General features: G+C 38.2%; 1 protein-coding gene across 1 annotated transcript in view; it reads right to left on the bottom strand.

The window, feature by feature from the left end:
* CNTNAP5 (contactin associated protein family member 5) overlaps positions 1 to 17,516 on the bottom strand; it is a 317,159-nt gene that overhangs the window by 115,738 nt on the left and 183,905 nt on the right. The window contains exon 13 of the mRNA XM_063309182.1: positions 13,496 to 13,696. Coding sequence (XP_063165252.1) covers positions 13,496 to 13,696 — 201 coding nt within the window. The remainder of the gene's footprint in view (positions 1 to 13,495; positions 13,697 to 17,516) is intronic.

The following is a 17,516-nucleotide window of genomic DNA, read 5'->3' as shown; positions in this document are numbered from 1 at the left end:
AGAAGTTACATGGAGAATACCACAACATCCTTCTCCATGATATGGCTTAGAACCTCTTTGTGTCTTGTAAAAAAATGAAATAAATGACTAAGGTTCATTTTTAGGAAGCAGAGGAAAGGAGAATGAAATCACTTTTACCTTAGAAAATATGAATCACAAATGAGATTTTAAAAAAGTGCTTTGGGGAATGACTGTGAGCCATATGCAACTATATCTTAATGTTGCTTTTTTTAAATTGTGTATTATAATTTCTGATTTTGGTTAGGCTTATGAAAGTACATTGTCTTATGTTAGTATTGGAGTAAGGATTATTCTTTATCTTGGAAAACTTAACTGTATTTTAATTCATATTGTTTTAGATTTTGAATTAGCACATTGTTGCTACCTAGTTCATATGGTATTTTCATTTTGCATTTAATTTGATTTTATTATGTTTTTATTCAAATTGTACTTTTCAGTGTGCTTTTGTTCTAAACCATCCAGAAAGCTTCAGTTATTCAGTGGCTTAAATATTTCAATAAATAAATAAATTGTTGCAAGCCACTGTGAGTATAAAATATTAATTTTTACATTGAATGCAAATTTAATAAACAACCTACACACAATGCCAGGGAATTCTTATGTTCTGGATGGAAATCCAAACTATAAAAATGCATAAAACAAACTAGACTTATGGCCTGAAAATTGTTTGTTCTTCTCTGATTTACCAGAAACAACAACAAATAATAATAATACCCAGTAAATATTTATTTATTATTTATTTTTATCCTGCCTTTATTATTTTTATAAATAACTCAAGGCAGTGAACATACCTAATACTCCTTTCTCCTCCTATTTTCCCCACAATAACAACCCTGTGAGGTGAGTTGGGCTGAGAGTGAGTGACTGGCCAGGGTCACCCAGCTGGCTTTCATGCCTAAGGCAGGACTGGAACTCACAGACTCCTGGTTTCTAGCCCAGCATCTTAACCACTAGACCAGACTGAGAAATATGGCAACAAGAGGCCTTTTACTGATATTGCTTAGCCAGTTTTGCCACCTGAGATAATTCATACTTGTGTGTTAAAAACAGAATATGCAGAAGAGAAAGAAATACATGTTGTGGCATCAACCCCCCCACCCTTTCAACTCTTCATGTTGATGGGGAGAATTGGTAGGTATGGTGGCTGTACAGTCTGTACTGGTGTAGAAAATTGGAACCATTCTTGGTTTGTAATGGACAATCTGACTTTATAAAATGCTTTACCTCACAGAAGCACCATTTGTGCACCTTGACATGGTAAAGCATCTATTATAGCCCTGCTGGATGCATCTCTGGATGATGAGGAGGAGGAAGTAGAGCCAGGGGCTTCTAGGGATAATAGTCCTGGAGGGGATGGTCCCAGCTGGGCTGAAGCCTGTGACTCCACTCTGGTTGAGGCAGATCCTGCACACACCCCAGACGCCTGCCTGCCCCCCAACAGCCCCTCCCACTCTGAGGCTCACCCAGCCAGTCCCAAGCAGCGGCAGGCCGTAAAGGGCCAAGGGCAGTGAGCTGAGCCCCCCAGGCCAGATAGGCTGGCCAAGCAGCAGGCTGGCGGGGGAGCAGACTCTGATGTATAGCATGCTCTGGACGGAGGCTCGGCGTGGCTGATTTATTGGCCCCGCTCCCCGGAAGGAAGCGCTGGGAACAACTTTTCAAGCCCAGCTCTGCTGGGTTTACCTTGTCCTGCTGCACTTTGAACTCTGGATTCCACTTCACCGCGTCTCCTGTCTTTTCCCTTGGATTTGTCAGTTTATTGGATTCCTGGTCTCTATCTCTGCCAAGCCTTTCACTATGTTAACAGTTGCTCTTTTAAGATAGCGGTAAAAAGGACTCTTTGCTTCTAAAAGTCCTGCCTGAATTTGCATATCGCTGGAGTCTGGCAGGCAGCCAGCTTGCTGTCTTGTGGGCTGGCAGCCAGCCGTGCCAGCACTGAAAAGCATCTCAGGGAGATGAGTTGCTCCATCTCCACAAAGTGCTAAGACAGGGCTGGCTGAACAGAAATGGCTTCTGATCATGCACAAAAGCCACCTTTAAAGAGAAAAGCAAAGTGTTTTGGCCAGTTAGAAACAAAGTGCCATGGCATTTCAAAAGACTACCTCACTCAAAGTTTCAGCAAAGCAAATTCCTTTCCTGCAGATGTGCTCAATCCACATATATGTCAAACAGGTTGCAATAAATGAGTCTTCACTGGCCTTGTTGCACCAAAAAAACTGAGGGCCAGAAGAACACAAATCTGAAAGCAATGTCTTTTTTTGTTTTGTTTTGTTTTGTTTTGTTTCAACTTGGCACTGCTGTTACATCAGATGAGACTGCTGGCCTCGCTGCCACTTGCTGCAGCAATATCTTTCCAGAAGCTTTCTGCCTGTTCCTCACACTTTCCTAATTGCCTATTTCCTTGTCCCACTCTCTGTACTTGATCCTTGCATTACAGCTGTCTTTCTAAGCAGAAAATCTCCACAGCACCCAGGAAGCCCTAATTTGTCAGCGTGAAAGAGTGTAGACCCAGCCTTGGGAATGGAGAAGGAATGAGCAAGCAGTTAAGGGACAACTTTCAGAAAAGCTGACTCAGTCAAAAACAAAACAAAACAACTAACCCCACTGTGGGGTTGTACGGTATAAGATGGGGAAGGGGCTTTCAAGATTATATTATTCTACCCTATAACAATAAAATGTATTCCTGGAATCCATGCCATGCCCTGTTTCTTGACCTCGTCTACCTCAAAGGGCTGATAGTCAATAAATAATATTTGCCAGATGAACATTAAACTTAGTATTAGAAAATGGAAGAGTGGAGAGGAAATATTGTACAGTCCAGGGACTTTTATCACATTTGCTTTCCCATCAGTAAATTGCCACCACTAAAATTATTGCTTTATTAGCTGACAGAAGCTGAATTAAAAAAAAAAAAAAGATGGGGAGGAGAGAGGAGAAATACTTCCTACTGTAGACAAAATCATTGAGAGGCCTTTTTTATGAAACATGTGATCCTTAACTTTCAAGTAAAGTGTTGATTTTGGAGAAGAGAATTTAGATGTATCAACTGGGGGGCATGTGGGATGGGGACTCCAAAGCACTTCTTTGTTTTTATCCTCCAATCTGCCATGGCTTGTATATATTAACACAAATCTCTAAGGATTTTTTCCCCCCAAAGCCTCTCTTACTTCAGACTACCAACTTTTTGGATCCTTGGGAGAATTCAATCAGATCATACAAAATCAATTTGAAAAACAAACAAACAAACAGTGTTTTTTTCTATTATGTTTTTATATACTTCATAAAAGTCAATCAAGTCTTTCCACAAAGTGTTGTAGCACATTAAATATGCACTAGATCCCTTTTCCTTCAGTCTCTCAAACTTTTAAAATAAGATTTTAAAAAAGGGAGATAAAAGGGCCTTAAAAGAATAGTGTGTGTATGTATGTATGCACATGGAGGACATGGAGGCTGCCGATTGGAAGCTCCTCACAATGTACAGAGGTTTCCACCTCAAGTTCAGCACCAAGAGACTGTACACAGCCAGAAAGAGGGTAGGCGGGTCTGGTGGGTGTCAAAGCCACTATCCAGGATGAAACACAGAACATCCAGGAGTACATCAGTGAGATGATACCCAAAGATGAGCTGCTGAGAGAATGCCTGAGGCAGCAGCAGACATGAGAGGAAGATCAAGCAAAGGAAGTGCCATGGCAAGACAGCAGCAGACATGGGAGGAAGATCAAGCAAAGGAAGTGCCATGGCAAGACAAGACTCTGCATAGATGTACCATCAACAGACAGCTGAGGTTGCTGACATTGGGAAATCCTACCAGTGGCTGGAAAGGGCTGGACCAAAAGATAGCACTGTGGCACTGATCATCACAGCACCATATCCATAGAAGCAGTGGTCTATCACACTAGACAGGACCCAAGGTGCAGACTGTGCAGAGAGGCCTCAGAGACATAGTGGCAGGGTGTAAGATGGAGGCAGGTACAGTATACACTGAATGGCACAACCAAGTAGTTGGCCTTGTGTACAGTGTATGGGCTAGACCACCCCCCAAGTCCAGATGGGAGATTCCACAGAAGGTTGTGGAGAATAACAGGGCTAAGATCCTATGGGACTTCTAGATCTAGACAGACAGGCAGGTACTGGCCAATCAACCAGACATCGTGGTAGTAGACGAGGACCAGAAGACAGTGGTGGTGATAGATGTAGTGGTGCCAAGTGACAGCAACACCAGGAAGAATAGTATGAGAAGCTGGAGAAGTACCAGGCCTGAAGAAGAACTAGAGAGGATGTGGAAAGTAAAGGCCAAAATGGTCCCAGTGATTATAGGAGCACTTGAGGCTGTGACTCCTAGGCTGGGAGAGTGGCTCCAACAGATCCCAGGAACAACATCAGAGCTCTCTGTCCAGAAGAGTGAAGTGCTAGGAACAGCTAAGATACTGCGCAGAACTCTCAAACTCCCAGGCCTCTGGTAGAGGAGCCGAGGTTGAGGAAGACACATACCACCCTTATGGGTGAGAAGGAAATTTAGGCACCAGGCTAGAAACCTGGAGACTATGAGTTCTAGTCCTGCCTTAGGCATGAAAGCCAGCTGGGTGACCTTGGGCCAGTCACTTTCTCTCAGCCCAACTTACCTCACAGGGTTGTTGTGGGGAAAATAGGAGGAGGAAGGAGTATGAGATATGTTCCCTGCCTTGAGTTATTTATAAAAATAATATAGGCGGGATAGAAAATAAATAGACAAAGACGTCTCCGAGTCAAAAAGTGTGTTAACCCACAAAAGAACTGATAAATATGAATACTTGACCAACCATTATTTGAGCCATGAAATAAAATAATATTTTGCCATGGCAGTTATTAACATATTGAACTACTTTAACTCAATAAAAGTGATTGTATTTCATGGGCAATTTGTCAAAGGCAGACCTGAATTCTGTAGGTAAGTTCCCATCTTTTAATTCTGTAACAAGAATGTTTTCTTTATTTAAATTTCAAGGATAAATTACCTATCAGGCCTTATTAAATATTTTATAACAACATATTTTGGAGTTACCCATGACATCCTGTGAACTTTGTGTCTGTGGCACAGTAGGTATGAAATGTTATCCAAGGCAGAAATGCATTAAATGCATTTTTTGAAGTACTTATTAAAATGATTACAGTAACATGCAGAAATGTGATACTTAGTTCTGAATTCTTAAACAGACTCTCCTCGTGTTGATGCTTCTAAATATACTTAAGAGCTAGTTTTTAAAGTTTAGAGTCCCTAAATTTCAAAGGTTTCCCAGAATGAGCCAAAACAGACATTCACATTCAATTAGAACCATCCAACAATCATGGTGGTATCATGGTTAAACAAGGAGAATTAAACAAACATTGCAGTTAAATGGCTAGTTTGGTCTACATACAGTCTCCAGTCTTAACCTTTCCTCCTGTTTGGTTCTAAGCTCAAAGTTTCCAAACCGCTTTAGTTTAAAAAAAAAAAAAAAGTTTGTAAATATGTGCTGATAAATGTGTAACAACCAGCTCTGCTGATGGCATGCTGTACGGTATGTCTCGGTTCAGCTCTGCTCTCAACCAGCTCACAAAATTCCAGAAAATTAAACAATTGGCTCTCGTGAGCCAGTACAAACTGGCTTCAGTACACCACTGCATACAGTCAACTTTCTTAACGTGTACTCCCTATGTAAATAAATCTGAGAAAGCTGCAGTACATTTTCCTTTTCTTCAATTTTTAGAATCACCTTACAGGAACTCACTTCTGCTCTAAACCATCTTCTTTTCAGTAAAAGTTATGGGTAAAGAGCCACCTGAGCTAGAATAATTTAATTTTAAATCTGTGTTCTTCTGCTTCATCTGACAAGCCAGCTGGGGGCTACAAGTTGAAAGGTTCCTTGGTTTATGATGCCCTTTCAAGGTACAAAATGACTTTCTATGGAAGTACTTCATTGGCAACTTTTGACTTGGAAAGCTATAAAAGATGGGTCTTTGTCTGAACAACAGCCAGACCCAATTATGTATGTCTGTTTGCTAGTTTATTCTACTTGTAAAGATTTGCTCTGTCTCCTTCCATCTGCCTGGTCAAGCTGGATTCCTCCTTATATGTCAGGATTAAAATTCTCAGAATATTGGAAGGCACCAAGCTGGGAAAGTCTGTTCTAGTACAATATGAAACTAGCATCTTCATTAGCATTTCAACTATGCTAAAATATGCTGTGAAGATGTCTTCTCTGTTGGATTGTTTCTGGAGGGTTCATACTCAATGGCAGCTTTTCCTTTATGGAGACTATTGCATTTGAGGACCACCATATAAGCAAAAATTGACAATGCATAACTTGCAGGCACCACAACATGCATGGTTCCTTCAAAACTTGCCTGTAAAATGGCCAAACTCAATTAAAAACATTTTATATTAAAACAAAATCACATAATTTAAAACAAATCACATGGGGTTTGGCAATCAAATGTAAAAACTTTCAGAAAGAATAGCTTGAGTTAGCATTTTAATCAATAGAGTGATAAAAAAATGATGGATGGATTGATGGGCATGCAGGCAGAGAGACAGGCACTTGCACCAAAGAATATAATCAGTGGAGCATTAGTACCACAGGTTTGGAATCCATTATATTAGTATCACAGGTTTGGAATCCACAGGTTAACCACATACTTCCCATTTGTTTGCTACAGAGAGTTTCTGTCCTGTCAATAATTATCAAGATGCTCTTTCAAGGTTTTTTTTTTTAATATACTTTTATTTTATATGTATAAAAACACAAAAGAGAGATAAAGAAAAAAAAAACCTACAGTCCTACAGTTCTCTTATTTTAATCAAAATTTCCTTAAAAATAGGAAATTAAATTAAATAGGAAATTAAATTAAATATATGAACTAGTATGAACTAATGTACAGAAAGAGACACTTGTTCTTCAGACTGCTGCATAATTAATGGAAAACGGCTATCATTCCGTAATGATATGCATTTTTGTTGTCCTATTAATTTCTATGTCCTGTTGATACATACTTCAAAAGAACATGAGCATCTACAAAAACCATCAGGTCATTAACTTAAATACAAGACTACACCACATGGACCAATACTGCATTTGAGCATTGTTATTCCAACAATTAGCTAAACCCATCCATTTCATCCTGAAAAGCTTCAAAGATATCCACAGACCAGATTAAAATGTCACCCAAGCATAAACAAATGAGATACTTACAGCAGAACATTTAGCCACTGCAAGACAGTGAAATATATTTTTTCAAGCATCTTTCTCCAAATCACCTTGTTGCTAAGTTACATCTTGCAAGCTGTTAATCAGTTTAAGAAGTGGTAACATGTTTCTTAGCCGCTGCTGTTGCAAATGGATAATGTTGACACTAAATTTGCTTGAGGGAGTTACCTCTGTGAATTACAGTGCAGCCTAACTTCATTGGTATTTGTATGTGGATTGGGACTTAATTACTGACTTTTAGGTTTGTGTTCTGTTGGGTTTCTGGCTTAAAAATCACTCACTAAACAGGGTATATTTTGAGATTAAACTGTATTTAGAGAATAGTGTTTTGGGAAGCATTAAATAGGCATATTTGAAGGAAGAAAATACAGTGAAAATAGTTGCCAAGAAAATGTAGTGGATATGTCCATGAAGTCACAGGAGTCAAATTTGATTTGAGGAAGACTTCACTTTCTGACTTTTTCAATCATGTATTTAAATGTAATTTTTTTCTATAGATATATACAGAAAGGAAAGTACTGATTTGAATTATATATCATAAGAATTCATCCTTTGACCAAAACACTTGTGAAAAAATATGTCCACCTTCAGTACCCTATTGATGGTCAAAAACATTCAATCCTCAGTGAAAAACAATGTCCCCAACAGTTTTCAATATGGAAGAAGGAGTCCATACTGGAGTCCATACTCCGTATAGGAGTCCATACTCCTCCTATTTTAATTTGGTCTAGTTTCTTATTTATCTAATATTTACTGTATCTTCACATAGGTTTGTGATCTTTAAAGGAAAAAAAAAACAAGTTACCACAAAAAATGACATGGATTATTTTAATAGGTTCATTTTTGTCTATCCTCTTCTCTAATTCAAACTTTCTTTCTTTTATATCTTTCCATATAATCTTCAACAAAACATATTATCAGAGCTACTTTGGATAACATGCATTTAAATCTCTTTTTCATGAAGAGCAAATTTACAGTATAACTCCCATCAACTAACAGAATAAAGAACAGATCTCTTTTTTTAAATCATTCCATGCTGGCTACTACTATTTGTGGGGGGAAAAAAGATTTTGGTTTGAATGTCAAAATTCTTACAGTGTCAATAACATGTGTCCTTTGCATGGTCAGGCAAATACCTAGAAAGCCCACTAGGCTTGATTTAAAAGTCTTTCCTTTCCTTTCCTTTTTCTGAAAAGAAGGATATCAACAGCAACCACCTTTCCCCGCCAAACCCTCTGTTGTCCAAAAAAGTTGGAGGGAGAGAAGATATTCCTACATGGAATTCTGCTTAAAGCCCTCAAACACACTCTTTTTAGTACACAGATGAAAAAAAAAATCAATGTTCTGAGCCGTGTATCTGCCATGTGAGCTCATGTCCTAATAAGTTCACAAGGGAAGGGCAAGGGAAAATTGCTCAGAGCTGGGCAGATGAGAAGTAGCAAACGAACACCTACGGCGACAAGCTTTTCAGAATTTGTTTTGGGGACCCATGTTGATAGCAGCAAGGCAGACCAAAGCAGAAGTGAGCAAGCTTGGGTAAAGAATTGAAGAATTAAGAAATGCACATGCAGCACCAATAAGTGGTAAACAATGAAGGTACAGCAAAGGAAAAGACTGAAAGCAACAAGAAGGCACAGATTAGAGCAGTTTTCCTTATCTTGGTTTTCTGTTGGTAGCCTCTGTTACCTAACAAGATGAAGAAGGCATCAAATTAGGGGGAAATGAAATCAGAGCAAGACTAAGAGCAAAGAGTAGCTATTACCTACTAAGTAAAACAACCAAGGAGAGGAATAAAAGAAAGGATATATAATAAACAGCATGTTTTAAATGATGGCTCAAGTTCCTCTCCCAACATAGCTTGTTTATGGCATACCTCAAACTAAACAGTCTGGGCATCTTGTTGCAGTATAAGCTATATAGGGTTTTGATTGCATAAATAAAGGCTAGTGAGGTGGATATTAATCCATCCCTTTGAACTTTGAAAATATCAGTCCCATTTTCTGAAGAGCCACTTAGGTATATCAGTTCAAGCATTTTCTGGTAATTCCATACTGAAAACCATTTAACAGTCTTCCTTGATGACAATTATATTTTCATTACACATTTCTTGATTCCTTCAGTATATAATGACTTTTAAAAAAAAATCAAAAAAGTGTCAGAGTTGCCAGGATGGATGCTGGAAGAAATAAGGTAGTATCATGAATAGATCCTAGGCAATCATTCTCAAAATGAAAAAATTAATTAGTCAGGTGATAATTACATTGTAGAAGATGCATCTGACAACCATTAAATATTCCCAGAAAACAGGAGGCCATGTTTCTATTGTTTCATATGACAATGCCTGATATAGACAATTGATGTATACTATTTGGGATGATAACATGAAAATTATCATTTGAAGTACAGTACATATAAAAGCACTTTTGACAAATCATTATTTGTTTGTTATTCATTCTGACATCACTTCATGTTGGTTTTGTGATTAAGCTGGAGAGCATAGCTCTGATTTCACTTTCTTCTTTAAGTTATAGAACTAAATTAATGGGCCAGGAAAGGAAGAGGAAAAGGTTGCTTTAGTTAAACCAATATCAAATCCATTTGTGAAGTATCCTTAATATTTCAGTCAAAACCATCAAAAAAGTTCCTGATTTCAGCTGCCAGTTATTAAAGCATTAGATTACAAATGTATAATATAGCATTTTTTCATAAACATGTCTAGCTTCATCTTGAAGAAATCATTATCTCTTTATTATCTCTCCCAAACACTAAATATGTGCTAATTAGTTGTAAGTATGATGAGTGCTTATAACTAGAGAACTTCTCCATTAATTATTGAAGTTCTGTTACTCCCCACAATTACTAGCTATTCTGCCCTACTGATTACTTAGAAAGAGCTTTAATTCTATCTACTACCAATATTGAGAAGACTGTATTTACTTAAATGAAGAACATGACTAGGCATCAAAGAACTAGAGTTTCTGTATCACTTCTCTGCCTTCAAGTGGGTCACCTGGAGTTTTCAGTGCAGATGTGTTATCCCTATATAAGGATAGTTTTGATTTATATGTGAATTTCAAGTTTCTATGTTTTTTCTTTTCTCTTTTTTTACCTTAAAGAGACAGAACAAACTGACCATACAGAAGTTGCTTTTAAAAGATCACACTATTTTCTTGTAACAACTTCCTGTGGTCCCACATACACAGGTATGTATCTACTAGTGCCTTCCTTCCCGGCCCTCCCTGCACTTGCATACATGCATGTACCCTGAGCAATCCTTCCCAGCTCTCCCTGTGCTTGCACATATGCACACATTGTCATTTACAATGCTCCCTGCCAGCTTCCCACAAGGAAAATCAATGAAGTCAGAAGTCATTCCCGCTCCCACTGCTTTTTTGCCCTTGGTCATTCTGTTTCTCTGTTTAGATAAGGAAATAGCTCTGAAACGATGACCTAATGGGTCATGGGTTGTCTAGTGTCTTACTAAATTCCACTGGCTTGGGTTCAGAATGAGAAATGTCAAATATAATTAAAAACAAAAGGAGAGAAGATAAGAAAAAATGGATTGGGGATGTCAGAATGGTCACATCTAGAATGTGTTGCTCCTATTATTCCAAGTATAATAATTTATCTGGTTCACCAAACTATATGTAAACTATAGATATAAACTATTTACAGATGTTCATGAAACTTCAAAGACACACAAGATATTAAACTGAAAATATATCTAAATTCTTTACCGCCAATTGCTATACATTTCCCTGTCTGCAAATAAAGTTAAATGCACACAGTGCATACATTGCTTGCACAAAAGTAGGCTGTTTCCCATGTGATTGGGAGCCAGATGATACTCAGAGTTCCCAGTTCTATGAACAAGGAGTTCTGAGTTCCAAAATAACTTCTCAAGTAATTCCAACCCCAACTACTCATATTCTCTGAACAGCTGAAAATAAATATTTTTAAATTGAAATCCATATTTTGGCTCCCTCCTCTCCAGGCTAACCACTCCCCTTAAGAAAAGTAGTATTCTTAAAACAAAGAGAAATGTTAAAAACTCTAGTTTTAGTTTTCTCAAATTATGTCCGACCAAACAGTCCACAAGCCTATCCACAATCTTATTGGGTCAGCAAGACAACAATTGTGAGAAAGGCAAGAAAAGGCAGACTGAGTTTGGAGAATTTGTGTACTTCCAGAGTACAGCTTTTAAACTGCAGTGTTCTATTGTTCAGGAGATGGCAGTAAAATGTTGGGTTTAATCAGTTTCCAGGTAAAAGACAAGAGAAGCTGGTAAATCAATCTCTTTCCGAACTTTGTTTGTTTGTTTTACTAGACTTACATGCTGCTCCACATGGTCAACTGACTCTGAACAGTTTACAATCCTCCCAAACATTAACTAATTAAAACACACAAACTAACATCCCCAAGCAAATAAATATTACCTAATAAAATATTTTCTAATTTCACACTTAGAAAATTGAAATGCCGGAGATGAAGTTTTAAAATGGCCAACTGAGCCTAACTAATGGTGCTGTGCACAACAATAACCTCACATTTTCCCTCCTTGTTCTCATGCAATTTGATGAAAGAGAATTTGCTTCTGATGAAAAACTCAATGACTGAAGTGTGTTCTTGCCTTTGATGAGTTATGATGCCCCCAAGGGTTAAATAAATGTCCTGACTTGCCCTGTATAATCACAGTTTCAGCAGCCTGCAACCTCCCTGGCTTCTCTCACTTCAGTTAAATCAAAAGGGAAGCCATAATGAGGGAACTCCTTCTATTGGGCTTTCTTAGATCAAGAGGTGTGGGCTGCCAGGAAGGTTGCTGATGATGTATAATGGTAAACAGCCCCAACAGTAACACAATAAGATAAAAAAAATAACACCATTAAAAACTCAAACAAATTCTCAAGTGTTCAAATACTTATGAGATTAAGGAAGAAAAACTGAATCCTCTTTTGCAGGGGAAGAAAACTTTGGGAAACTGGAAGGCATTACTAACATTATTTCTAAATTACAATAGACTGCATCAAGACATTACTGAAATGAATGAAAAATATACTTGGTCTGATTAAAGACTAGGGAGAAATACATACCCTAATCCACTTACTGTGCAGAATGTGATAAAACTGGATCCAACTCCTCTTGATATAAATTTTCAACATGTAGTATTTATTTATTTATTTGATTTCTATAGCCACCCATCTCAGCAAGTGACTGGGCAGCTTACAACAATAAAACCATAAAACAATTAAAACAATTACAATTAAAACAGTTAAATATAAAATAAATACAAAATAAGTATACATGGCTGCCAAGTGAGTAATGTATGGATGTTAGTACAGCCAAGAGACGGGACCATCCACACACTCAAGGTCCCAGGCCCAGGCACAAAGCCAGGTCTTCACGGCCTTACGAAAGGCCAACAGGGTCGGGGACATCCTAATTTCTGGAGGGAGGATGTTCCAGAGGGCAGGCGCTACAGAAGAGAAGGCACACCTTCTAGTTCCCGCCAACCGACACTCCCTGGCTGACGGGACCCGCAGAATACCCAACCTACTAGATCGAATTGGACAGGCAGAAACAACTGGGTACTAGTACTAATAATAATGCTAATAGTGATACCAATATTAATAGTAATGTGTTGTTTTTGGCTGACTATATTTACTGTGAAATAATACAATATTTTCAGCCATTTTTGATTGGTCCTTGGGACTCTGCATAAACCAGACCAGGAATTTAAGATTTAACAGAGGAAATAAATTCACTAGAAGATCAGATGTTTATCCTAGAAATTATAAGTAGGGCAAAAATGAGTTCACAGGAAGCTCAAAGTTTTAATTTAGGAATCTCCCAGTTAAAAAGAAATAAAGTTAGACCTTTGGAATGGACTGAAAGTGCTGTATACAAATAATTCTGAAAAAGAGAGTTGGGAAAAAGAGCAGATTGTGGCATGAAAGACAGAATCTGAGTGAGAACATTGTTGGAGAAAAAAGTCAGAAAGGAAATGGCTGTTTAGCTGAGTCAGCTAGGAACATAAACTTCTACTCTGAAGCAGTGGTGAGGACAGAGTGATTGGGTCAAGTGGCTTTAGCCTCCTTCACTTTTGACCCTGCAGGGTACACCTTGTGACATCAAATTCAGCTATGCTCTCATTTCAATTATTTGCTCTTTTTAAAGTATATGTGTATTACTGCATTACAGGCACTAAAATAAAATAAAACCAAAAAAACACGAAGATTTCACTTGATGGCACTTACTTGGGGAATTCAGCAGACGTGACTTTTTGCAGTGGTATGTTGCCTCCTGTTCACAGTATTCAGAATTATTTATTATTGCCTCCAGCTGCTCCCCACTGCTGTTGTAACTGAAGTTCATGGAGTATGGCTTCGTAGGATCAGACCCATGGACACGAGTAAGTTCAGTGTTGTTGTGCTCCACCACAGTCCAGATCTTGTCTGCTGTTAGGTGAAATGAAAGGGAAGAGAAATAAGCAAGCTAGTGGGTTTTTATTTATCCGTTAGTCAGTTTTTTTGTTTAATCTGAAGCTTGATATTTCCCCGTTAGCTATATTGGGGCACAGGATATGGAAACAGGTAACTTTGACAACATGTTAATTCAAAAGCAGGAAGAATTGTATGTTGCCATTTTTAAACCAAGATATCCAACAAACTGGAACATGCTGCAATCAGAAGAGATTTACAAGTAACGTCTAGTTGTTTTACCGAGCTGAATCAGGCAGGAAAACAATTTTCATGAACGTGTAGACTGGGAGTCTCACAAGTAATTTTAGCAGTCTATCACTTCATGATTTTACATTTTATATTGCATTTTTTCTATTTTCTAGGTAAATACGGATCAACAAAGTATATGGAAGAAAGAGAAGAAAGAGAAATCCATGGATTTCTGTAGGAGTGGATTTTCAAGAGTCAACAAAAGTGATGCTGTGATAGCAGAAACATTATTAGTGACCAGGGTTTGCTAGCATCTATTTTGGCAATTAAAAAAAAAACATTAAAAACAGGCCATTTGTTCCCAAAAACTATGTACAACAAAGATCTGGATGAAGAATAACTCCTGGTGGTTTGGTATAGTGGGTAGCTAGAGGAAGGAGCAGCGATGCAGCAGAACCAGGATATGGTAGATGGGACATATAGGACTAGAAGAAGGACCAGGAAAAACTAAGGCAAATTGCCCCTGGGTTACCACCACACTTTTAAAAAAAAATCAGCCATAACTGTCAGAGGTGGATGTAAAGGAGGATCAGCATGCCCAACATGGAGCTTACAAAACCTATGTTACAGTGTATATCTTCCCACTTCTCCAAAAATAGTAAACAAATATTGTCTCACTCACTGTGTTCTTTGGTCTGCAGGAACAATGTTGGGAGCTACACAGGGCTTGTAATTTGCCCTCCCCACTTTATGCCTCACCCTACCATACTAGCCTTTCTTTTCCTCATATTAATGGTCAAAAGAATGTAAGAAAGGCTTGAGTTTAAAAAGCGGAGGGGGTTGAGGAATTTATGCAAACAATTCCATACATAAGCAAACTCTCCGCAGTAAAGTCCACTAGTAGAAAATGAAAATATGTCTGTCATAGAGCTGATAGATAGATAGATAGATAGATAGATAGATAGATAGATAGATAGATAGTTGATAAATAATTTTACTGTGCCACACTCCTAAAATAAAGATTGTGCAGTGAAATAACTGAGAACCCTGAGTCGGGACTGTTGTTCTGGCTGTCTTTCAGATGGAAACAGAAGGTTTTGCCAACCTATGCTATTAAGTGATGACCTCAAGGACCCTTGGCTGATGGCAAGGCAGCACTGTACTTGAGCTTTAGTGCAGTGGAAAATATATTCTGTTCTTTCACTTTAGAAGGAAAACAGAGTTGATTTTCTCTTTCTGTTATTGGCTTCTTTACCATAATTAAGAGGGAGGGAGGGAGGGGTCTCCAATATAGCAAAAAGGAAGATAAGAACTGTGGAGTCCTTGATGCTGTCTGACCTTGGTTGTTTTCTTGCAGACGTTTCATTGCCCAACTAGGCAACATCTTCAGTGCTAGAAGGGAGTGGGGTTTGTTCTCTGTTTATATACAGTAGTTTGCCCTGACAGTGTTGGTGGGTGTGTTGTTGTCCCCTTGGTAGTTCCTTGATTAGGCTCTTGTTTACTGCTTGTTTGACTGAGTTGGTAGTTCACTGATTAGGGTATCATATACTGCATGATTGTTCATCTGGTGCTAATCCTGGTGTTAACCTTTGCTTGATGTTCTGGTCTTTTTGTTTCCTTTTTAGCTTTTTTATTGTCTCTTTTGAATGGTATGCAAATGTTGTTTACCTCTATGTGCCTGTTGATGGCTGATTTGTCTGAGTGCCAGGCTTCCAGGAATTCCCTAGCATTTTTGGATTTGGCTTGGTCTAGGATGCTCACAGTTTCCCAGTTGAAAGTATGTCCATGTGTTGTGAGATTCAGAAGACACAATGAAAACTCCTTAATCTCACAACAAATGGACAAACTCAACCATACTTTCAACTGGGAAAAAGGCTTGGCTTCAGTCATACATGTATATCTGATATCTCAAATAGACTACTACAGTGTGTTATTTTGGAACCGCCAAATACTGTAACTTGGGAACTTCAAATTCCCAAAATAACTTGGGAATACTGCTATTTGAATTTTGATGGTTTTTGTATTTATCAGTACTTTTTGTTTGCTGAAACGTGTTTCAAAGATTGGTTAGTTGCATTTTTTCCAATATTGGTAAGCAGATGTGAGCTCTTTTGAGGGAAGAGAAAACTTAGGATGAAAATCCTCTAGATAAAGTCTTTCATGTCCTCCCTCAACTTCTTAAAAGCGTCTAAGTCTTCTTGAAGTCCTCATCACATCTTGTATCAATACAAAACAAAACAACCTGAAGTGGGGAATAAGATAAAGTAGCTTATTTAAGGTTTCATTGGTTATGAAAGGTATAAGGGATGTGGCTAGAAACATGAAATTTGTTCAGGTGAAGTCCTGAGCAATAGTGGTGGCAGCACTGGGGTTGAAGAGAGAGGCTGGTAGAAACCACTGAGCTGGAGCTGGTAGCCTGTTGCCAGACAAGAGCAGGGCCTACCAGTGACCACTAAGTTGACTAATAAATTAAGCAAATAAATGAAGAAGCCCAATATCATTGCATAAAACTTTGCATTGGTCTGGGGACAGGGACCATGAGTTAGGTTATCAGATCTTCAGAATCCAATCTGAAATCTGCAGCTGTTATGGAACGTATTTGGCCTTCCTATTCCTTTAGATATGTAGTTTTGCATGCAACTAAAATAAAGGCACTACTTCTCTGCATATTTATCTTTTTGTATGCTCTTTGTTTTCTATGAATTTCCTTAAATATATGTCCTTTTAATATAATTTTCCTAAATAGACCTTAATATTCGTGGCAGCTTTTCCAACTATATGCTAGTTTTCATGATCAATAACTTCCTGCACTTACTGCTGTCATCCATGACATATGGACATTTCATTTGGTAGATTATACCATTTTGAGGCAAAAGAAATCCATCACAGATTTCCTTTACATATCTACTGCTGGAACAACTCTCAAATCTCTCATATAGAAATGGAAGTAAATCTGTTTGATTTACATTTTAATGTGAACACTTTCCTAATCAATATGCAGATGAATATGTAGTTATGTTTCAATGTTTATACTTTTCAAAAGGCTGTAATACAAATTCTCTGATCCAGAAATGGATATATTAGGGGAACATATACATACATATGTATACTGTGGTGCAAACAACATTCCAAAATGCATTCAGAAAATTGATTTTAAAATATGCATTATAGGCCACAAATCTGTGCCTCTTAGGAGAAAGGAACATGAAATTATGAACTGATAGAGGGTAATAAGGACTTCAACCTATGACCCCACCCCTCTCCCTGCCCTGTTTCCAGATTTTATCATGTTCAGGAGCGAGAGAAGAAACAGGGGGAAAAAGTGCCAGGTAGAAAAAAGCTAGAAGAATATACCTATCGTCATACAACCTTTTGTTCTCCACACTGTGCTTTTCTTAGCTACTGTCATGTTCATCGTTCCAATGTTCTGAATACATTGTAAGGTTTCGCATGTAACTTTCCTGATACGTGTTTGCAGAGTGGGGATTTCCAGCCGTGCCAGACTGTAATCTCCTTACTGTAACTGTGGAATGTATGTTTGGGTTATGGAATGTCTTCAAGGTTACTTTCTCAGGCCGATGTGGGCAACCGTTGCTAACACCTGGGA

The sequence above is a fragment of the Candoia aspera genome, chromosome 1 (genome assembly GCF_035149785.1).
Source record: "Candoia aspera isolate rCanAsp1 chromosome 1, rCanAsp1.hap2, whole genome shotgun sequence".
NCBI lineage: Eukaryota > Metazoa > Chordata > Lepidosauria > Squamata > Boidae > Candoia > Candoia aspera.
The sequence above is the reverse complement of the archived record's forward strand: the minus strand, read 5'-3'. Positions and strand labels throughout refer to the sequence as shown.